Genomic DNA, 22,245 nt, shown 5'->3' on the forward strand with positions numbered 1-22,245 from the left:
CATGCTTGGAGCTTCATTGGTTTTGGCCTTTCTGGGTGACACTGATGCCACTGTGTTGCAAGGAGGCAGGTGTGCTTTCTACTGAACCTCCCCTGAATCACAGGATGAGGTGGCTGGTGGCCGAAGGTGCAGGTTTGCTGCTCGAGGGTTCAGCCGCTGCATGCTGCACTAGAGAGGGGAGGCCCCAGGCTTAGCTGCTCCTGCTGAGGCATAAGTGCTCAGCTTCCTGGTTAGCCCACTTGCTTCTGCACGTCCCTTGAGGTGTCCCCTGCCTTTGCTGGGTGGAGATGAGTTTCGACCAGGCTCTGCTTCCCTCTGGTGGACAAGCGCTCCTGGTGCTGCTTGAGAGCCAGGCCGAGTCAGCCAGGAGCAGAGTGGTTCTGCTGGTGGTTGTGGCAAGCGGGTGCTGGAATCAGCTAGCCACAGAAGAGTTTCACTGGTGCCAGTAATTCCTCACTGTTACTGGCACCCGTGCATTACACTATTCCTTACTACTTACTGGGGATGAGTGAGTGCTGGGAGGGCCAGAACTACACCACTGCCATTGCTAGCTCATCCTGCAGCCTACAGTTTTGATTTGCACTGATGAGCACAGCCTCCCCTGCTTTGGGCTGTTAGCGGACACCTTTTGTTCATGCTGCTGCTTCTTCTGTCACAGTTTGTATTTACTCTTATCTTCCTCCCATCTGTGCTGGCTCTCAATAGTTCATCATCCCTTTAAACCATCACATGGATGACCACACTGAAAACAGAGCAAGGAGGGCAGTGGGACTGCTATCCTGCCAGCAGAGAGGAGCACTTGGGCACAAGTGCTAACTGGAGCTAGCATGGGTGATGAAGACAAAAATCAAGGCTGGAAGAAGATACAGGTACTCTGTGCCATTTTCCCAGCTCCAAGCTGCAGCTGCATGGCTATGCAGACCCCAGAGGCCATGGGTAGGAAGGGGCACGAGGGGAAGCTGGACAGGCACTTGATGCCATCTTCTGCATTGTGGCTGCAGGGTGCTGACAGCCAGTAGGCAACACCAACCCAGGGCTCAGAGTAGGTTTGAGAACAGATCTGGGGCTCTCCCTCAGTCAGCACACTGGGCCCAGGCCTGGCTCATCTAGGTCAGAAACAAAAGGACACTTCTGCAAGCAATAACAAGTGGTTTATTTTCCTCAGAGGGCTGGAGGAGAAGTGCAGAGACTCCCTCCCACAGCAGGCACCACCCACACGCACATGCAGTCAGGGATGGGCAGGCCCCGGGCTTGGGCTCCAGCCAGCAGGGCCCAGAGGTGATGCACGTGGAAGCCACAAAATATAACAGGGCAAGGGGGGGGGTCACTGTGGTAGGAGCAGAGATAAAAATTGTAGTGAGGCGCCCTGGGGCACGGTGCTAAGCTGAGCAAGGGGTGCCCCAGAAAAAGGGCACATGGCCTTTCTCCAGGGGTGAGCACCTGGGCTCCCTTTTCCACCAGGGAGGACCTGGAGGAGAAGACAGCCAGGCCCAGACCACAGCCTCCTTGGAGACACCAACAAACACAGGCAGAGACAACATGTAAGGCTGCAAAACCTTATGTGTAGCCCTCCCCAGGGCAGCCCCTGCAGACAGAGCTCCCGGTGCCACCAGGGACAGTGGCTGTGCGCAGCTCTCCACAGGAGGGACGGCCTGCCTAGCCCACCAGCTTGTTCCACAGGATAGTGCTGAAGAAGGAGTGGGACTTCAGCTTTGCCATGCCACCTCCTCCAGAGCCCAGGCGCTGCTTTGGGTTGTACTGCAGGAGCTGCAGAGAAAGAGGATGGGACAGCAGGATGAGGAGAGAGGGGACTCTGGAAAAGTGACCCAGGCTGGACACTAGCTAGTAGCCCTGTCCTCCCTCCCAGCCACTCAAGCCCTTCACCTCTGTGAGCAGTGAGGTAGCAGCCAGGCTGAGCCCCTCTGGCACATGCAACTGGGTGTGAGGTTGAATCCCTGAAGGGTGGTTTTGGGACAGCGGCTGCAGGAAACAGAGGGTGATGGTGAGCAGAGGCACTGAGGAGGGTAGGAGTACCCTCATGGCCATGCATCCCCAGTCCTACACAGCAGGATTTAAAACCCAGGGCCCTGAACACCCCGAGACCAGGCACAGGCACTTGGAATCTCATGCCTGAAGCAACCTGGCACCCTCCCGGTACCTGCATGGCAGGGAGCCCTTGAGCTACAGCATCACCTCCTCCTCCCCTCTCCTTGCACAGCTCCTCTGCCTCTTACCACTCCTGTCAGCAACTCATACAAGAGAGAGCCAAAGCTCCAGCAGTCAGCTGCTTCAGTGGGCTCTGCAATCCCCCCAACTTCTGCAGAAAGAGCCAGAGAGGCGTTAGAGCTGGAGGCAGGGAGCACCAGTGGCTGCACTGTGCAGGGCACCTCCTGCTGCCCTTACCTGGGGCACTGTACAGCTGTTCCCGGGCCTGGCTGCAGCACTGGGGCTCCACCTCTGTCCACTGGCCAAAGAAGGTGAGACGGATGTGACCTACAAGGCAGCACCAGAGGCAAAAGCAGGGCAATTAGCACAAAGCCAGGGACTTTGGTTGGAGCACAAAGCTAAGCACTATCCCAGCAACTGGGAACAGGCAGGGCCCCTGCCATGCCCTGAGCACAGAGGCACTGCACATCCCCTGGCACTGCACATCCCCTGGACTCCCAGTGCTTGCCCAAGCAAGCCCACAGACCTCAGTACAGGCTGTAGTGAGGAAAGAGTCATCTCTTACGGGGGTGAGGGGATAACTTGACCCTTGCAAAGCTTCCTGCATTTTTCTTTTCTCAAGCAATTTGTGCCTCTGCAGTTTGCCCCAGGTGTTACCAGCTGAGCAGGAACTTGCTCTGACAGTGGTACCCGTGGCTCCCAGTGATGAGACAGCTCCAAAACACCCCATCGTAACTACAAGCAGGGAAGAACTGCAGTTCCACTAACCTCAGGCACAGTTCAGCCGATTTCATCTGTCTTGCCCATGCTGGGATTTCCCAGCAGCCAGCCCCTAATTGGGCGCAGGGGCAATGCATGCCTGTGGCTACGGCCCCCGACTCTCTCACTGCAGAGCCAAGTCTTGTAACTGCTTGGAAATCCCAACCACGACCACATTTCCAGGCTCGGAAACACCCAAACCTCCCCAGGCTCCCCGCCTCCCACAAGGCAAACTGAAGGAAGCCCATGTGCCCTGGAAATGGAGCAAACGGCAGTCTCCCAGCGGGGAAGCCAACCTCCTCCTCCAGGCAGCAGCCTCGCACTACCTACCCGCCGCATCGAGCAGCAGGTTCCTGGGGTTGAGGTCTCGGCACAGCACGCCCTGCTGGTGAAGCCCCTCCAGGGCCAGGAGGATTTCAGCTGCCCAGAGCCGCACCTGCTCCTCCCGCACGGCCCATGCCCTGCGCCCCTGCCCCCAGGAAGCCAAAGCCCGGCACTGTTCTGATGGCGGCTGCTGGCCCAGCCCTCCGTAGGCTTCCCGCGAGGGCTCCCGCGCCACCGGGCCAGGCCCGCGGGGCTGCACAGAGCCGGGCGGAGCAAATCCTGCACGAAGCTGCCTCCGACCCGAGGTCAGGAGGGACCGAGCCCCAGGGACCTCAGGCACTTGCTGAGGTGGCGGCTGGGCCTCTCTCGCAGTGTTCAATACGGGCTGGGGGAGCCGGGGGCCTGGCTGGGAGGCCGCGCTCTCTGACACACAGCCGGTGCTGCTGGTTAGGGAGTCCCAGGGGTAGACGACCGGGCCCTGGCTGGTGAGGTGGCTGGGGCCTTTGGCTGGTGCTGCTGCAACACGGTCCGTGGGGATGGGAGTCTGCTCCCGAGGGGGCGAAGCGTCAGCGTTTCCCGGTACTCGGTGGGTTGTGGAGCCTGGGAAACCACTGCCTGTCCGAGCAGAGAAGATGGAGACTTGGCTGCTGCTCTGGGAGCTTCCCACGCCGTCCTCCCTGCCGAGGTCCCTGAGGGCTTGAGCAGTGCTTGAATCTGCAGAGCCCTGCTGGACATGGTACTTGGAGCGAAGGTGAGACCACAACGTCTCTCCTGGAAAGCAGAGAGGAGAACAAGTAACAGTCAGAAAGCATCCCTGGTTCCCCCTCTGCAGACACAGCCAGTTCAGGGACAGGGACAGGCCATGGTCCACACACTGGGGACATGGTCAAGCATCATTAATCTCCCTTGCAGCAGAGCTCAAGTCCATGCAGAATACACGCACACACCATGCTCAACCTCCCCTGGGACCTAGCATACCACTGTAGCAGCCCTGCTGCCCATCCTACACAGTCTCCTTGATTCCAGCTCTACCACTTCCACCACATGTTAATACATGCCCTTGACCCCACTGCCATCCCCACTTTCCTCCTGTGTGACAGAGGTGCCAGAGAGCTCCCACCACACGGCACAGAGTCCATGGGTCAGCGATGAGCCAGAGAGCAGCGAACCCTGAGCCCGCAGCACCGTGCCAGGGCTTCCCAACCTCACTACACTCAGCTGCTGTCTGCAAATTCATCCTACAGGAGTGCACAAGGATTGAGGCTGTTCTCCAGCACATCAGCCTGCATTTGTCATTGCTGGACTCCAGCTGCTGCTCTCTACACATCCATTGAACCAGCAGAGAGTGAAGCAGCTTCTTGGGACAAACCTCCACATGATCAAACTTCTTTACGAGGATCTGGGACAAGCCTCAACTTTACCTCCATGTTGTACCAGAACCCCTTTATGCCCCAGTTCTCCATTTCCTCTCTTTGGTGTGAACTCAAAAGCCAGTGTGACCTCTTATAACAAAACAAAAAAGTTTTATAAAGCTCTTAGAAAAAGATTGTTTTGTTCTACACCAGCCCAGTGAATCACCTCATTTGGCTCTCCTCTATCACCCTCCTGTCATGGTCAAACAATGCCAGTAAAATGAAGACGTTTTTCTTTTTAAGACTCTGGTCCCCATGAACCCCTTTACTTCAATGCATGACCTTTCCCTCCCATGGGAGTCAGTTGTCCTTAAGGCTAGTTTCCATATAACACGCCACCCCCTTTCTCCTTGTAGGTCTCTACAGGCCCATTTCTAGTTCACTTCCCCAGTCAGCTCTTACCAACCCCCCAAAATCCCCAGTACAGCAGAGCAGCTCCTTCCCCGATGTCTCCAAGCCCTGATACCCACCACCTATCTATGAATAAGACAGCTTGTGCTGTCACTATAAAACCAGCCCCAAAGCAGCAGGAGAAATATATTTGAGATTTTAAAGAAAGGGAGATTGGGGGCAAGAGCAGGATGCCTCAACGGACGGAAAGCAATGCTGTCCCCACTCACCCTGCACGTGCTCCAGGTGGAGGAAGATGGAGTCCTCGCTCACAGAGTAGCACAACAGCTTGACCATGAAGGGGACCCCATGAGGGATGATGGTCTGTCGCTCACGGGTCTCAATATGGGATTTGGGGAGGCTCTGAGGAGGTACAAGTAGATGGTAGGGACTCCCTGCAACCTAGCACATGGCAGGGCAGGAGGCCAGCCGAAAAGGTAGCATGCCCTATGACTTGTACTAAGCACACCTTGCCCACCTCACCCATGATCTGTTTCAGGGACTGGCCCAGATTCACATGGTCATAAGGCTTGGTTGGCAGCATTACAAGGCAGAGAAACAGATGACTGAGGAGAACCACTTCACTTATGGAAGCTTTATGAACATGAACTTCCTTCACCACCTCTCTGAGCTGCTATTTTTTGGTCATCCCACCCGCCTCAGGCATCTACTTGGGCAAGGAGGCGCTGGCAGGACAGGGACAAGCAGGCAGATGAAACTGAAAGCACCTACCTTAAGTATAAAGGTCGCACCAGTGGCAGGATCCTGGACGATCTGCACCTGGGAGTGGTATATACAATGGTGGTCGGAAACAGTGACTGCTCCCACCCCAGCACACAGCCTACAGGAATGGCCTAAGGGACTCAGCTCTGGAACTGAAACAAACTCCTACCCAGCTAGAGAAGTTTGGTGTGCTCAAACCCCTACTCTTGAAAGACAAACCACAGGTTGGCAGCAATGAGGCAGCCATGCAGCAGAAAGTTAATAAAACCAAGAGGTGGCTCCCATACCACTTTTGCTTCCTTCACAAAGGAGGGCTTCATGCTGCTCCTGGTGGGTTCTGTGAGGTGTGCTAAGCTACCCACCTGGATCTGGACAGGACAGGACAGGAGGACCACATCAGCCCTCACAAACTGAGATGTGTAAACGCAGAGCAGAGCAGTGTGTCAGTATGTGTATGGAGATGGTAAGCCTGGCATCTTTGCTCCAAGAGCATTAGTTTATTCATGCAAATAGCTTGTATTCTGTGGAAGTCTAAATTGTCCATAGGAGTCCACCATTGAGGTACCTAGGCATCAAGCACAATTCCATACATGGGAAAGAACTGGGTGCATTAATCTCCTTGTGAATATCTTGGGAGCTCTGGTAAGCAAAAGTAATGGGAACATTAACAGATTTTCCAGCTAACTCCTAAAGGGTCTTGCATCCTTGCCTGCCAATTTTCCTTGGTGGGAATGGTGTGGATGTATACCCTCATGCTCCTTGGTGGGTGTGCAGGGTCTCAGCACCCCCACCCCAGCTGCCAGGACGATCCAGCTCACACTGGGGCAGGCCCAGCCTCACCTCCCCAGTTCCAGGTTGAGTCGTTACCTTATCGATCACTCCCACAACTTTGCACCGTCTCAGGTTCTCCACTGCTGAGCTCAGGGTCCTGATGGGCCGGAAGCGCAGGCTGCTGTAACCCTGCAGGCAGTGAGAGAAGAGCATGAGGGACATAGAAATGTTACTGTCTGTGGCAGCGGGTAGGAGAAGTCCCTGCATTTTCCAGGGAAGGTAGCAATACTGCCAGGCTGGTCAACATTCAGAGGCAATGCTCCCATGGCCATGGTTGATCCCTAACATCAGCTGGACCATTTTCCTGGCCAGCTCCTGGATTTCTGAAGTTTCCAGGGAAAGCTTGCACCTGCAGCAGATGTAAAATCACTCCAAAATTTGGGCCTGGACAGAGACTGCTTCAGCACTAAGGGGATCTGTATGGATATAGAAGGAAATTGCCTTTCTCCCCTCGTCCTTCTCACCAGGCCCCAACTCTACCTGCCTCACTGCCTTCTCACTTCATTAACCACCTCCTTCCACGGTGCAGCAAGGAGCCCTCTTTAGTTTCCATCCAGAAGGGAACAACGATGGGAAAGACAATATTTTTAATACATTACAAGGTGGTTCCCCCCGGCAGCTTCAGTCCAACCAAAAATGGTCATTTTCATTATGGTGGCAACAAGCTAAACGTACACCCCAGAGGGTGGGGGTCCTGGGAGCACCCCAGACAAGCTAGGCACACCTCAGCTCTTTGACCCAGGCAGGGTGAAGGGCTGTCAGTTCCCTCACAGCCACCAGCATGCCAGGACACTGCAGCTGACATGTCTGCCATTTTATCTACACCACTTTATGGTGGCATCTGGCAGAGGCAGTCAAAGAGGCTCACTGGGGCTGCTTTATGTGTGTGTGTGTCCCAGGTGCCCCAGTGCCACAGATCCGCTGTCATCCCACCCAACTCCACCCCAAGCCAGCCCCTCACCGTGGCGGCGGGGTTGCTGCCCTCTGCAGCCCGCTGGAGGTGACAGTTGAAGATTTCCTCTGCACGCCTCAGGTACTGCGTGATCTTCCGCTTCACGGCCTCCCGGCGCTCCTTGTTGGGGTCAACTGCGGGCAGTGCAGAGGGCGGGCATGAGAGGCTGCATGCTCCCCAGAGGTGTGCCCTGGTCCCCTGGCCACGCTCCCCAGAGGGATGCCCCGGTGGTCACGCTCCCCAGAAGGACGCCCTGTCCCATTGCTATGCTTCCAGGAGGGATGCCCTGGTCCCATTGACACGCTTCCAGGAGGGATGCCCTGGTCCCATTGACACATTCCCCGGAGAAATGCCGTGGTCCCCCCAGCCTTCTCCCAGTAGGGATCGCTGGCCCCCATGGCCGCAATCCCTGGAGGGATGCCCCGGTCCCTGGCTGCTCTCCCCGGATGGATGCCCCAGTTCCCCTCCGGGGAGGCCTCACGCACCCTGCACCCCGCGGAGCAGCACGTCCACACCGTTCTGGTAGTGGTTGAAGGCCTCCTCGTAGTCCTCACTGACGTCGCGCTCCAGCGCCAGCCGCAGCTGCCGCGCCGCCTCCACCAGGTAATCCCGGCGCCCGCCGCCCTCCGGGCCCGCCGGCGAGACGCGGCTCCGCAGCTGGCCCAGGTAGACGCGGGCCTGCGCCAGCGCCCGGGAGCAGGGCTCGGCCTCCGCCCGGCTCATGGTCCCGCACCGGAGACAGGGACCGGCAGCATCCTCCGGCGGGCGGGGAGGGAGGGAGGGGCGGGGCCGCGGCCCCGGAACGGCGCTGATTCGCTGCGGATGATGTCATCACCCCCCACCCTCCCGGCGCGGCACCTGGGGTCCCGGACCGGACCGGGGGGGTCCCGCTGCTGTACCGCCCCGAGGCCGGGCCCTCGCCGTTGGGTTGAGGTGCGGTGAGCGCCGCCGCTCCGCTTGCTCCATTGCCGTCGTTATTCACCGTTAATTGTCCTTAATTAACAAAGCTCCCGTTGTTCATTCAGCACTGCCGTTGCCACCGTATTTCCTTCCTCCCGTAACACGTAATTAGTTGCGCTTTAAATAGGCTTTGCCTTTACCTGGTGCGCCTGTTTCAGCAGCTCCCTGCTGACCCACCCATCATTTCCCATCCCAGGCCACGGGTGATTCTTTTTGACCTGCATCCTGCAGGTGGGTGTCATTGTTCCAAAGCCCTGGGCTCTTGGCTGTCCATTGTACCAACTCCCGCAGGCCCATTCAGTTTTACATACTTATTTCAGATCTATGGAGGGGGGAGAGCTAGCACAAATGCACTAATGCCTAAGCGATCAGTGACGGGTAGTTTTCCTCAAGGGTCGGTATTGGAACCAGCACTGCTTGTCAGTAACACAGGCAGTGGGATTGAGTGCACCATCGACAGGTTTACCAATGACATCGAGCTGTGTGGTGTGGTTGACATGCTGGGGAGAGAAGGGATGCCAAAGAGAAGGGCATTGACAGGCTGGTAGGACCGTGTGAGCCTCATGAAGTCCAACAAGGCCAAGTGCAAGATCGTGCACCTGGAACTGAGAATGGATTGAGAGCAGCCCTGAGGAGAAGGACTTGGGGGTATTGCTGATGAGAAACTCAACATGACCTGGCAATGTGCACTCACAGCCCAGAAAGCCAACTGTATGCTGTGTTGCATCAAAAGAAGTGTGGCCAGCAGGTCAAAGGGTGTAATTATCCCCCTCTCTAGCAGCACAGAGCAAGGACAGGCAAGACAGTTGCTGGTCCGCTCAGGAGGGTGAATGGGTGGTGGCCACAAGACTCAAGGGCCAGGAGCCCCATTCTCCTCCTCAGAGCAGCAGGGCCTCAACCTGACCCTCATGTCAACAATGCCTGCAATGCCTGACTGGAAGTCCCTGGGACTAGGAGGGTGCCAGCCCTCTCCCCTCCATCAGGGACACACAGGGGCCTTCACTTGCCAGTGAAGCCACATTGAAACACCCCCTGGAGCTGGAGGGAGCCCCAACACCTGGAGATGCAGCTCCCAAACCTCCCATGCTGGCAGTAACTTCTCCTGCTCCTGCCCTGCCAGAGCTGATCCTTTCATCACTGCTGCAGCAGGACAGCCACATCCCTCCCAGGCATCCACGTCCTTAGTGTGCACCCCAACACTCCATGCCTGAAAACGCTCACTGCCAAGCAGCAGCCAAAGAAGTGATGCCAAATACCAGAAGCTGTTGGGCAGGAGTTCATTTGAATTATTTTTTAACCTTAATCACTACTCTTGACAAGCTTACTTTTATTAATTAACATCCTCGGGTTTATGTAACTTCTCTTTTAAAGGTTTAATACTACTGTGGTAAAACTTTTACTGTTAAAACCAATGCAGAAACCATCATGTAAATCCCCCAAGCGCTGCACACTTCTCCTTAGCCTCAAAGTGCAACCAGCCAGGCTGAAACAGCATGCGAGTGTGGGGAGAGCCTGCACAGACCAGGACTGGCCATTGCAGTTGGATGCCACATGGCCCCTGAGTGGCATAGGAAGGGGAACAGCAAGTTCCCCTCATCCATGAAGCAGCCAAGGAGAAGCTTCCTGGAAGATACGCCCAGCTGCACAGGCACAACTTATCCAGTCTATGCATGCTGGCAGCACAGAGGTTCACATCACCTCAACACTCACCCTTTTCCTCCCAGGGTATCACTGCCCCAGACCCCACATCCCTGTGCCCTGTGCCAGCCACAAGCAGCACCAGCATTACAGCTCTGAGGGAGACTGCCCTGACTACAGGCTGCTGTGTGAGAAGCGGAGAAGAGCTGCCTTGGATCCTAACACCTGCTGCATCAGGCTCCCTTGTTCCTCAGCGCAGGATAGACTATGGGTCACCTTGTTTGATGGTAATGCTGAAGCCTTTGCACATCTTGCCCTCCTGCCCTCTGCTTGAAGCTTTCAATAATAACCCTTGATTTTGTTTTAACCCCATGCTAGGGGTGCTTCACAAGCATGCTGATGTCCAGCTTGCCCTTAGGGTTTCCAGCTATGGGCACTGCCCAGGTGCAACTTGCAAGGAGCAGCACAGGATGCATTTGGCAGCCAGCACCAGTTCCCTGTAGGAACATGAAAGGGGATAAGAGGATCCCCAGGAGCACTGCTAGAGGCACACGGAAACAGGGGCTGGCCAGACCCAGGCAGAGTGGGGAAAGCAGTAAATGGCAGCAGCCACAGCCACCTCGGTGAGGGCCACCAGCCCTCTCCAAACCCCAGAATGATCCTTTCCCCCAGGCCAAGTGAATGAGACCTGGTGGGATGTTTCTTGGGTGGGAAGGCCCACAGCAGCCTGCACCCCCTACCCTAACCTTCCATCAGCCCAACAAGGGAGAAGGAAAGCCACAGGACAGCAAGTGAGGTATGATGAATAAGAGGTACTATCTCCACGTTACAGTGTGGTGAAGGGTATTTCCCCCAAGGGTCTCCCAGTACCCACCTGAGCTCCAGCACTTGGGTATCCCCCAGCCTGGGAAGCAGCCTGGTCCTGGACCCACTGATTGCCCATCTCCAACAAGGGCAGCCTCTTGGATGCTGCAGGAGTTGCTGCTGGGGACAAGCCCTGGGCCATGGCAGGACTGCCCTCCTCCAGCCTGGGACAGAGCCCTGCCTGCAGGCAGTTGCTGAGAAGCAGTCAGGAGTGCTCACAATTCCAGCGCCTGCATCCCCCCACCAGGTTTTATTGAGCAGGGCAAGGCTAGGATGTGGCTGCAAGTATGTGAGGAGCCCTGGCAAGCCCAATTCCCATTCCTTCCCCTCCAAGAGGGCTTTCCAGGCACCCTCCTGAGCTGCCCCATGCCAAGGCTCAGACGGATACAGCCCTGCAGTCTTGACTGCCCCGGGTTTCCTTCCTCCCCAGCTGCAGGGCACTGGCAGGACAGAGCAGTTCTGCAGCTGCAGCCCTCCAAGCCTCCTCCACCCATCCCCATGATGCTGTCCCCAGCCAGCTCCAGCAGCACATCCACCAGCTCCACTCCTCATTGCCCGCAGGATGCCCTCAAACACCAAGATGCTGCTTGAGCTCCTCATCTTCAGCCCCAGGCCTGGTCACAGGTCCTTTTGTCCTGCTGCTGATGGTGCAGATGGGGTGAGCGGGTCCTCAGTTGTAGGCTGCATTCCAGCCAGGGCCAGGCAAGAGTCCAGTTAGCTTTTCCCTGCTGGAGTCCTGCTCCCCACTGCTGCATGGCAGGACACAGCTCCACAAGTTCCTCACACCAGGGGAAGACACTGCTGGCTCAAACCCAAGCAACAGGGGCAAGGCCAGGGGCAGAGCGGAGGCTACCTGCGTGGTGTGCCACATCTGTAAAGAGAGCATGGCACAGGTGAGCACTGCTGGGACTGAGGAACGCCAGGACCTCTGGGCTCACCCGCTGTGCCCCAGGTTCCCCCTTCTCTGTGCTGAGCACCTCCTGCACCAAACCAAAGCAGCAGGGACCACAGGCAGCCCCTTAACAGGGAAGAGCAAGGGGAATGGGGCTGTAGGTGCTGGCTGAGACCTGAGCAGCAGGCTTCAGAAAAAAAAACAACAGGGAAATACAACGTAGAAGTGTCAGCCATAGGTACCACACCCCAAAAATGTATGCAGTGAGAGTCCAGCCTGCTTTGTTACAGCAAGTGGTTTGAAGAGTCAGCTAAATGTAAGGAGGGAAAGGGCAGAGTAACCCAAACAATGACCAGCCAAGGACAGCAGGAAGGACACAGCTGACAGCAGGATGAGGCTAAAACTGGAAATTTAGGGATCCAGGAAATCCAGTGTGGTCTGTGATAGTGATAGAGCCACATACCAGCAAGTAACTCCATCCATCCATCCCCACCCTGGATGGGACTGGCCAACTTTGAGCAGCTGAGCCTGGAAACTACTGAGCCTTCAGTAAGAGGCCCATTTCCCTGCAGCCACTCATTGTCCCTGCTGTACTGCTTTCTCCTGTGCCTGCTCTTCACAAACTCCTCACTGCTTACAGTGTCAGTAAAGACCTAAAGGCTTAATGAAACTGTTCATCCCAAAGAAACAAACCCACAAGACACCACCCATACCTGCCCATGCTCACTTACAGTTCACAGCCTTTACGTCTCGTCCTCTCTTGTCTTCTCTTACCTCGGCCCTTAGGTCTTCTCCTTTGAAAGGAAAGGACCACAAGAAAGGCTGATGTGTGATGAGACACACAACCCCAGCCCGTAACACTGCCCCTGACATCACTTACCTTCCCAGCCTCATCAGGTCCTGACGGGGCCTGTGGGATAGGAAAAGGACAGTGAAGCAGTTACTAGGGCAATGCTGGCTGTCAGGCTGCTTCCCCAGTGTGCAGCACAATCTACCTGTTATCATTCATGCTTGAACCAGACCAAATACAACTTCCTTTCATGTTATCATCCCCTCAGACAGGAACTGACTGCAGTAGACAGAGAGAAGACAAAGACAGCAGAGGGGCAGGGGGATGGTCAGCTTTGGCAGCTCCCCCAGGGAAGTGACATTCTGCCCATGAAGTTGGGAAGCACAGATTCAGTTTCAGCTGCTCTCAGTGACAGCTTTCATAGCTCAGCTGGTTAAACAACATGCAACGTCCTGAGTAACATGTGGGATTTGCTGCAAAGCCTCAGTAGTGGTTCTCAGACAACAGCCACAACATACTTGGCTTAAGCATTCAATATAGATGGCCAAGGCCAGGACATCCACTGCACCCACACTGCATTTCAAAGGGAAGCACTATAAAGGCATGGAAGGCAGCTTAGGGAGAAGCCAAAAGGTGCTGCAGAAGCAAGAAGTTTACAGAGATTCAAAGGCAGCCTGCACGAGTGCTTGTAGGAGATCCCCTGGGAGTTACCCTAGGTAGGAAAACCACAACAGGCTCAGGAAATTCCCTGCATGGAAAATAGCTGGAAGCAGAGCAAGAGGGGGGAAGTAACATATGTGCCTTTTCCTACTCTCCCTTCTGCATCCACCAGCAGATGCTTCAGAGACAGAGTAGAAATGGACAAGCCTTGGGTCTACTCCAGCACAGCCGCTTTTACAGCTGCAGGGGAATACCAGCCCTGGGATCCTCAGGCTCTTCTTCCAGGCAAGCATCTTGTGTCTAACAGCTGCCCAGCAGGACACTCAATCCCCAGTTTTCGCAATACTGGATCACCCTGGGGTCATGATGGAGAGCAAGAGCCAGGACCCCCCCATGGAGGTGGGGTTGAAGCATACTTGTGGCAGCGACCATCTGTGAGCAGCCCCGGAGCTGCTCCTGGCTCCCAAATCACTGCAGACCCCAGGCAGGGGCCCCATCCTGCCCAAGCTCTCACCGCTTCTGGGAACAGTGAGCACCCCAAGGTGGTGTCTGTGGCAGGTTGGTGCTGCACATCCATACCAGGCTGGCACTGCACATTTCAAGCTTTCATTTGTTAGTTTGGATGTAAGCCACTGCTCTGCCTCCCTGGATGGATGGATGGATGGATGGGGCAGCCAGCTCTTCAGCTTTCTCTTTGGGCCACAGTCATGCTTAGGTATGGCAAGCCATGGAGGTCTCTGCTGAGCCACCACCAGGCACCTGCCTCAGAGCCACCAGCCTTTCTGTTACCCACAGGCCAGAGGATTACATGCCAAGCACACCAAGGCAGCCATGGGGTTGGAAGGCACAGACACTGCTGCTCACAGAGCCAAGGTGCACCAGCAGCTTTGGCCTTCAGGCAGAGCATGGTGGAGGGAGGCTGCTGCAGAAGTTCAGTGCAGGCTGCACCTGAGCAAGGGCCAAAAGCACCAGGAAACACAGACAGCAGGGAGAAGGGGGTTCCAGCAGAGCCAGGGTGCCCCCCTCAGCTCACACAGGGTGAGCTGGCAGGGTTGCTCTCGCTGGAGGGGCACAGGGGTGCAAAACCAGCCAGGGGGGTTCCTACCTGCACTCGCACTGCTTGTGCTCGGTGAACGCCATCTCCACGTAGGGAGCCTCCCCATTCGGCTTTATCTTCAGGAGCTGAAAGAGGAGCAAAGGTTACTTCCCAGCCAGCGGCAGGAGGGGGCTGGAAGGGCTCCCACGGCGCTGCCTCATCACCGCAGCCTCTCGGGCAGACGCATGTCTAACCTGTTCCCCGGCACCTCCGGCAGCAGAGGCTCCACCTCTACATGCAGGCAGCACCGGCCAGGCCCAGCCGCCCCTGCAGCTTAGGAAGCTCTGCTGGTGTTGCCCCGTGTCTTCAGGGCTGTAATTTAAGCCTTATGTTTTTGGGATTTCTCAGCTTTAGAAGAGATTTCTGTGTCCCTGCCTTTGTGGAGAGCTTTCACGCATTTGACCACTTTGCACATGTCCCTTCTCCGATGGGAACACCCATGTTTTCCAGACCATTCCCATTGCTGTTGCCTCCTTCCCCTGCCCCTCCTTACCACAGCACCAAGCCTGGAATCATTACCACAATGCCTTCCCAGCCCAGGGCTGCAGTGTTTGCCCTGTTACATGTCAGTCCATGACCCAGCCCAGAGTTTGGGTTGGACATCTAGGAGCTTCACAGGGTATGCTCATCAGTGCTGTGATCTATGGTAGCTCTTGTGGAAGTACCTGGCCTTGCCATCCCTCACACAGCCATCTCCATGGAGGGAGACCTGTGCATGGGGAGCTGCCTCCGTTTATGCCAGGCTCTTGCGCCACTTCAGTGGAGACTTTTTGGAGACTCCAACCTTCCTTCAAACACTCTTTCAGCCTCCAAGGGGCCAAATTCACTGGTGATTTATTGCAGGCACTCTCTAGTCCATCATCCATGGGCAGAGCAGAGCTTTTCTCTGCTACCTGAAGCAGGAGTGGGTTGATCCCTGGCAGCACAACGCAAGGACTGAAGTGTGAGGGCAATGGCTGCTGGCACGCTGGGAAAAGGTGACTAGCAGCATGTTTGCAGTCCAGGATCTCCCACCCCACTTCACACAGCTCGCACAGTGGGGGCTGTAAACGTGGCTGGTGCAGCCCTTCATGCTCACCATGCCCCCAGCACACACTCTCTGTCAGCACCACCACAGACATCTCCTGACACATAGACCCTTGCTTCTCTCTGTGATTCAGGGGCAGCATCTGCTTTACCTCACCAGGCAGAGTCATGGGTACCTGGGACACTCGCAACCCCACTGCAGGATAGGGAAGGTTGGAAAGGTGACAACAGTCAGCAAGAGGGACCACACTGAGGGCAAGGAAGCAGGAAGCAAGGCCAGTGCCACCAGGGATGTCATCTGGCCTCAGGGAGAAGCCCAAAGAGCAGGCAGTGGGACCCTCCTGGTTTGGCATGTTGTGAATAAGCCTTGCCCCTGCTATCCATGCTGCTACGATGCCTGGAGGATGTGAAGCTGCAAGTTCACCCTCCCAGTTATTGGCCAGGAGGCCACCACATCCCTGGTGCAGCCACAGAGCTACAGCAGCAACATTTACCTGCATGGTGACCGTGCTTGTTTCCACAGGGACACAGCGGAGACCCTCATCCCCACAGCAGCCTCCACAGCGCTGCAGGGAGACGCAGGAGGGTCTGAAAATGTACTCCACCTCGTTGGGGAACTCGCTGATGACGTCCACAAGCTGCTCCAGGGGCCGGCAGAAACTACGGTTCCAGATCTCCCGAAAGGTCAGGACTGCAAGAGACCGGGGTGAGGGGCTGTAAGGAGAGACCCAGAGAGGCTGAGCCCAGCCGGTCGCTGCCGGGGCAGGTGCAGCAGCCGCGGTGGGGTCCTTCCATCACGGGCACCCAGGGATGAAGAGGACCCCCTTGTGCTCCAAGAAAGTCCACCACCTCACTGGCGGGGACACAGCCACAGCCATGGGCTCGGTCTTCACCTGCCCTCCAGCTCTGCCTCCTCCTTCTCCGCTCTACCCCCTCGCCTCCCTGCCCAGCAGCGCGGCAGAGAACCGTCCCTTCGGCTTCCCAGAGGGAAGAGCAGAGGGGAGCCGAAGCAGAGCGCAGCCCTACGCCAGACTTGCCGCCTCCCGGCGCCCAGGGTGTTTTCCTGGGCAGGAACACTCCTCTTCGGCTCCCGCGGCGGTGCCGAGTGCCGAAAGCGGGGAGCGCGGGCTGATCCGAGCCCCGGCAGAGCTGCCCGCTGCCCGCCCGGGCGCTGCCGCGGGGCTCCACGAGGGATAACAGCCCCACGCGGTACCGAAACCCGCCCCAGCCCTGCACGCAGCCCCCCCCCCCCCCCCCCCCCGCCCCCCGCTGCCGGGTCACGGGCTGCCGTCCGCTGTCGACTCACCGGCCGGCTCCGCGCTGGCGGTCCCCAGCGCCTCCGGGGCCTGCAGGGAGGGAAAGGCGGGCGCTGGCTGGGCTGCACGGGGGAACCCACCGCCACCCCCCCGCCCAGCGCCGAGAGCCGTTGCACCGGCGACCACCGACGCCGCGGGCAGCGGCACGGGCCGAGCCAGGCTGCTACCGCCCCGACCCCACTCCCTCATCCCGGCTCTCACCGGGGCAGGAGGCGCCCCCAGCGTCGCGGCCACCAGCAGCCTCAGGAAGGCACCGAGCAGCCGCATCGCCGCTCCGGCAACGACTCCGCGCCGCCGCTACCGCCCCGCCGCCCCCGGCATGCCGCCCCGCCGCCGGGCCACCGGCCCCACCGTGCCGCCTCCGCCGCCGCCGGGCCATAGGAGCGCGCTCCCCTCAGCCGCCCTATTTCACCGCTGCCGCCCCGCCCCCGCCCGCCCCGGCCCCGCCGCGGGGCGGGAGCAGGTGCCCGGCCCCGGGGACGGCCAGTGCCCCCCGACGCAGTGGAGCCCCTGCCGCCAGTGCCCGGCACCGGACATTGGCCCAGGGGGCTGTCCCGGCGCTTGTATGGATTGGCCTGTGACAGGGGCAATCCCGGAGGGCGGGAAGCACCGGCGCTCTGTCGGGGCTTCGCCGCTCGCTGGGTTCCCCGGACCCTGTTTGCCTCTCCCAGGTTCAGCGTGCGCTGCCCCATGCCGGTCGGTCCACCCCTGCCCACCCAGCAGCCCCCTGTCCCTCCAGCCGCCCCATTCCCCCCAGGGTGCCCTGCACCTGCCTAGCCAGCTCGTCGAAGCCCTAGCAGGGGGTTCCGGCCCCTCAGCCCGAGGGACAACATCCCCGTCCTGTCTGCCATGGGGTGTCCCTCTCTCTTGGGGGAAAAGGGGGCACAGTGGTTCCCTGGAGCAGATCAGGTCCAAACCCTGCCGCCAAGGGTAAACCCAAAGGAACTCTATGGCCTTTTCTGTTCTATTTTTAAGTCCCAAAGGCCAGGGAAGCTGGAGCTATGAGAGGTGGGAAGAGAAGTGCCAGCGGGTCCCAGGGAAATAACGGGATGTGTGTCCCTGCCAGGATTCACGTTTCTGCTCTGGGAGAGCAGGGAGGCTGCTCCAGGACTTCCGTGCCCACCTCTGTGTAAGGTCTGTCCCTGCAGCATGAGGACGCCAGTGGCTTGTCCCCAGCCCTGTGGGGTCTGTCCCCAGGGAACGCGGGACGCGCCAGCTGCCTGTCCCCAGCCCCGCCGAGCCATGCAGGTGGCAGCAGCTCAGGCGTCAGCGGGAGCTCGGCTCTGGATAAGAGCGCTGAGTGTGTGAGAAAGCTGCTGGAGCGGGGCCTGGCAAATTAGCAGGGAGATGCAGTGGAGATAAGCGCACAGACACGCCGGCCCCGCCGGGGGTCCGGGAGCGCTGCAGTTCATCACTCAGCGCCAACAACACAGCGCTGCCGGGGAGGCGTTCGGCGCCTGTTCACGCTCTTGCCCCTGGCTGGACAGCGAGGAGCAGGTAACAGCCTCACCACAAGGGCTGGAGCGTACCTGTGCTTTCCTTCTGCCACCCCATGGACCCACCTGGGCCAAGGGACCCCACCACCACCTCCCCAGGGATGGTTTTGAGATGGAGGACGAACAGAGCATTTCCTTCCACTCGAGAGCCCGGACCAGAGGCTGCCCTGAGCAGCAGCTGCTGCCAACTCACTGGACAGACAGAATCCTGTTATTGTGAAGACCGTGACCACACGGGGCCTCACGCCTGTCCTTGCTGAAAGGTCCCTCGGGGCCACCTCTCAGACACAAGGCCAGCCTCTGGCGCTGGAGCAAAGGGCTCTCCCCTGGGAGCCGTGTGGTTGGGGAGACCAGCCCTTAATTGTTGAATGCAATCCTGTTCCTGGTCTGAAGCTATTTCCTCAGAGGCCATGGATAGAGTTTACATTCCTGGGATGAGCATCCCCTTTCTAGGCAGCACGCAGCAGAGACAGGAGCAGAGAAATAATATTTGGAAACTGGTAACCTGTGACCAGCAACATCCTCCTGCAAATGGGAGAAACACCCAGCTGGCCGGGGCCATGGCTGCTCGCTTTCCCCTCCGCCATGCTCCTTCCCCGGGGGCTGAGCCCACCCTTCCGCAGCTGCAGGACGAGGCTGGAGGTCAGCGCTATAAATGCACCAGCGCGTCCCTCGCACTGCCTCCCACCTGGCCCTGGGGAGCAGAGCTACGCACTTTGGGAACAAGGGACAGAGGAGGCTCAAGGGACATAAGGCAAATAGAGACATTCCCTTAAAGGGCAGATGCCTCCCCCGTGGTGAGCCCCGTGTGGCAGCTGCGGGCTGAGAGCATCACCTCGAATATGCCACTGCTAGCCTGTGCCACCTTCCTGCAGTGCTGCAAGGGCAGCGAGTGGGGAAGGATGGGTGTCCTTGCTCTGGGTGAGTACTGGCAGTCCTGTGGGGACAGACACCCAGCTAGCTAGAACCTCACCGTGGCACAGCCCTGCCAGGGCACGGGCTCACCTCTGTGTCTTCTGCACCTTCTGAGTGAGGGCCCTGGGCTGCCCATAAGCCCTGAAGGAGCCCCACACAGGCAGCTGCTCTGCCCCACGAAACCTCATCCTGCTCACCACGGGTGAGGTCCCTCTAAGTCCTCTTTTCCATTAATCTGCCATATTTGAGCAGCAAAATCCCATCACAGGCACCTTCTTCCCTGCAAAATCCCACGCTCAGCATCTCAGATGAAAAGAGCCCAACAAAACCTCATCCCTGCATCGCTCTTAAGCCAACTGTAGCCAGGACCTCCTATGACACCCCTAAAGGTTTTAGGGAAAACCCCTGAGATCCTCTGGGCATTATTTCTGTGCTGCTGTTATTTAGGACACCGGAATCTGGTCAGAAGCCCAGAGGCTTCTGCCAGGAAAAGTGCTGTATCCCTGTGCTCCATTGCAGGGCACAGCCACCCCCTCAGGCTTCTGCTGCCACTCCTGCCCAGCAAGACAGAGTCCCACCTACAGCTGCCTACATCTTGCACTGTGATGGGAATCCGAGGGTCAAAGCAGCATTAATACGTAAAGCACTGGGCTTCCCATGCATGCCTTTCGTCCCAAAATGCCTGTGTTTCACACCCACTGTTTCATTTGATTGCTTTCCCCAGCCCTTAGACTCTCCTAAGCTCCCCAGTAAGTGAGCACTGAGGACTTGGTCTGTAGCTCAGGCTGAGATAAACCAGCTCAGTCTTCTGCAGGCTGTGTCTCTGCAGTGGGAATGGAAGGCAAAAGGCAGAGGGCTGGAGACTGGCTGCTTGGAGCTGGGTGTACCTGCACATGGGAATGGGGATGAGCATGGTCTGGGAGGGGCTCTCCTGGCACCAGCCTCTCCGCACCGGGAAACCCAGGCCTTTCTGCCAGCGGATTGATGCTGATTTCTTCCAGGAAACTCGGGGCTCACCAGCACCCTTGCAGGCACGCAGGGCTGCACCAGTGATCCTGAATGGTCAGCACTGCTCCTCAAGGAAACAACCTCCAAACAACCTGCATGACACCGGGGCCTGAAGAGCTCCCGGAGCCAAGCTGTGGTGGCAGCACATCCTTTGCTCCTGGTGGCTGTGGGGTCAGAGCCTCCTCCCGGCCCAGGTGCGCAGGGGGATGTGTTTGTCGAGGGGCAGGCTGACAATAGGGGGAAATGGGCCATGCTGCTCACTCCGATGATGGTGGCTTGCAGCCCCGGCCGCTGCTGCCCGCAGCAGGAGGAAGCGTCCGGCCTTAGTCAGCCCTTGCCGCACGTGGCAGGAACTCTGCTGTTTGTTTTGGTTCCTCAGGAGGGGAGTTCGGCCTCCCCAGGGGCCGGTGACCAACACCACAGGCACCTGACAGCACGGCACGGCCCCGTGTTGGGGAGACTGGGATCTGCACTCCCTGGATTCCAGGCACCAGGGCTGGCCCGGGTCAGGCACAAGGTTTGGAGAACATGGGACAGGCACCAGCACTGCCCAGGAGGGCTCAAAGCAGGAGACCTGAGCAAGAGGAACCTGTGGCAAGGCCTGGCTGCTACTCCCAGGCACAGCTTAAATCCCCAGCGACACAGGGACAATGGCACCAAGGAGGAAGTCCTTGAGACCACCAGACCCAAGCCCTGGGAAGCCGCAGCCCTCAACAGCCAGCCTGTGCTCCAGAAACACGCTGATGGCTGGCTGACCCAGTGCTGCTCAGCCTAACGCTCCATCTTTCAGTGCAGGGCTAGTTTAGTGTTGAGGCTGAGCCTGCGCCTGGGGCAGTGGCTTCCCCACCAGGGCAAAGCTGCGGGTAGGTGCCAGCAGCAGATGGGAGGGTTAATAATGACCAGCCCTCAGTCAGCGCTGCCCAGTGGGGAGGTGACAGAGAGCACACGCTGCTGGGCACAATGCTCAGTGGCCACATGGGCAGCCCCATGTGGCAGGGACCATCCAGGTCAAGGTAGTTTGCAGGGGAGCAGAGCCCGGCAGCAGGGTGAGGCACTGGGAGCTGAACCGCAGCCCCAAGCATACGTGGGTGCCTACAGGTAAACGTCTTGTCAGCGGGCTCCTGAGGGCAGGCAGGTACTGTGCCAAAACAGCCCCGTGCGCACAAGGTGCTGAGAGTCTGGGGTGGACATGCAGCACCCATGGCACGGCTCAGTATGAGCTCCTCGCCTGGAGCCCTGTGTGGGAGCAGAGGCCCCAGGAAACCTATGGGAATTTCCTTCTGGCAGCTGCAGAGCTCTCTGCTTGGGAAAGCCCAAACAAGCTGTGGCCAGGACAGGCTGGTGCAGCAGTCTCTGTGACCCTCTACTACTAGCAGAGATGAAACACCTCAGGCCCACACGGGGCAGGAGGGATGGGGTATGAGAGCTCTGGGATAGATGGGGTTCTCCCAGCAGAGCAGCCCCTCTCCCCAGGGAAGAGGCAGAGGTTACTTTTCCACTGGAGAACCAAACATACTCTGCACATCTACCATATTTCATCTCCCCGGGAAAAAAGGCATTGAACAGAGAGCAGAGAGGCCTGGGCACGGATCACCCGCTGCTCTGCCACTGCCCCTCGCCTCCCAGCTCTCCTGGCCCAGCCAGCCGGTGGGCAGGGGCTGCCAGGCACTTTTCTCCCCTGCCAAACTCGAACCCGCTCCACACCCAGTCCAGAGCTTCTGGCTGCTTATCGTGTGGATGCAGTGCTCCTGCTTTTAGCTGTCATAATATTGACACAAAGCAAAATAATAGTGATGGCGAGACTCTGCCTGCATCTGGAAGGCAAACAAGTGAGGAGACAGGGAGCAGCAGGCTCCACTTTTGTATGGAAAGAGCCAGCAGCCCGGGCTGCTTCCAAACTGCTTCCCAGCATCATGCCTAATAAGGGGGGGCAGATTTGGGATTCGGGATTCGGGGGAATGGAGGCTCTGCAGCACGCTCCCCTCTTCGAGGAGCGAACGTGTGCATCGGCAGGGCTTCTCCCCAAA

At 58.1% G+C, this 22,245-nt stretch overlaps 2 protein-coding genes across 5 annotated transcripts; both read right to left on the reverse strand.

Moving 5' to 3' along the window:
• Window positions 1-1,201: 1,201 nt before the first annotated feature.
• Window positions 1,202-8,352, reverse strand: RPS6KL1 (ribosomal protein S6 kinase like 1). 4 transcript variants are annotated; one of them, XM_061463607.1, is made up of 10 exons: window positions 8,043-8,352; window positions 7,567-7,691; window positions 6,642-6,734; window positions 5,784-5,831; window positions 5,282-5,414; window positions 3,256-4,020; window positions 2,404-2,493; window positions 2,235-2,317; window positions 1,885-1,980; window positions 1,515-1,767 (listed from the first exon to the last, which is right to left on the reverse strand). In XM_061463607.1, exons 1-10 carry the CDS (start codon window positions 8,278-8,280, stop codon window positions 1,657-1,659), a joined length of 1,782 nt encoding a protein of 593 aa, XP_061319591.1. In that variant the 5' UTR covers window positions 8,281-8,352; the 3' UTR covers window positions 1,515-1,656. The 4 variants fall into 4 exon arrangements, with proteins under 4 accessions (XP_061319590.1, XP_061319593.1, XP_061319592.1 ...); XM_061463606.1 differs by lacking the exon at window positions 2,235-2,317 and having other exon boundaries at window positions 1,202-1,767; XM_061463609.1 differs by lacking the exons at window positions 2,235-2,317; window positions 5,784-5,831; window positions 6,642-6,734; window positions 7,567-7,691; window positions 8,043-8,352 and adding an exon at window positions 5,535-5,774 and having other exon boundaries at window positions 1,202-1,767.
• A 2,888-nt stretch (window positions 8,353-11,240) lies between these two features.
• PGF (placental growth factor) lies at window positions 11,241-17,163 on the reverse strand. The gene is made up of 7 exons (XM_061463610.1): window positions 17,001-17,163; window positions 16,790-16,829; window positions 15,978-16,174; window positions 14,467-14,543; window positions 12,792-12,821; window positions 12,643-12,705; window positions 11,241-11,890 (listed from the first exon to the last, which is right to left on the reverse strand). The coding sequence occupies exons 1-7, from the start codon at window positions 17,064-17,066 to the stop codon at window positions 11,869-11,871; spliced, it is 495 nt and encodes a 164-aa protein (XP_061319594.1). The 5' UTR covers window positions 17,067-17,163; the 3' UTR covers window positions 11,241-11,868.
• Window positions 17,164-22,245: the final 5,082 nt, after the last annotated feature.

The sequence above is a fragment of the Pezoporus flaviventris genome, unplaced genomic scaffold, assembly GCF_033815535.1.
Source record: "Pezoporus flaviventris isolate CSIRO_AGI_PZ_B2104156 unplaced genomic scaffold, CSIRO_AGI_Pfla_v1 ptg000036l, whole genome shotgun sequence".
Classification (NCBI taxonomy): Eukaryota; Metazoa; Chordata; class Aves; order Psittaciformes; family Psittacidae; genus Pezoporus; species Pezoporus flaviventris.

What these genes read in the sequence shown, in the direction of transcription:
- PGF (XM_061463610.1), bottom strand. Translation starts at nt 17,066, where the DNA reads ATGCGGCTGCTCGGTGCCTTCCTGAGGCTGCTGGTGGCCGCGACGCTG. An exon ending in CACAAGCAGTGCGAGTGCAG is followed by an intron (nt 12,822 to 14,466) that starts GTAGGAACCCCC and finishes CCTATCCCACAG; the next exon opens with GCCCCGTCAGGACCTGATGA. An exon ending in AGACGTAAAGGCTGTGAACT is followed by an intron (nt 11,891 to 12,642) that starts GTAAGTGAGCAT and finishes CTCTCTTTACAG; the next exon opens with ATGTGGCACACCACGCAGGT.
- RPS6KL1 (XM_061463606.1), bottom strand. Translation starts at nt 8,280, where the DNA reads ATGAGCCGGGCGGAGGCCGAGCCCTGCTCCCGGGCGCTGGCGCAGGCC. An exon ending in TTGTGGGAGTGATCGATAAG is followed by an intron (nt 5,832 to 6,641) that starts GTAACGACTCAA and finishes TACCACTCCCAG; the next exon opens with GTGCAGATCGTCCAGGATCC. An exon ending in GTGCGACCTTTATACTTAAG is followed by an intron (nt 5,415 to 5,783) that starts GTAGGTGCTTTC and finishes GTACCTCCTCAG; the next exon opens with AGCCTCCCCAAATCCCATAT.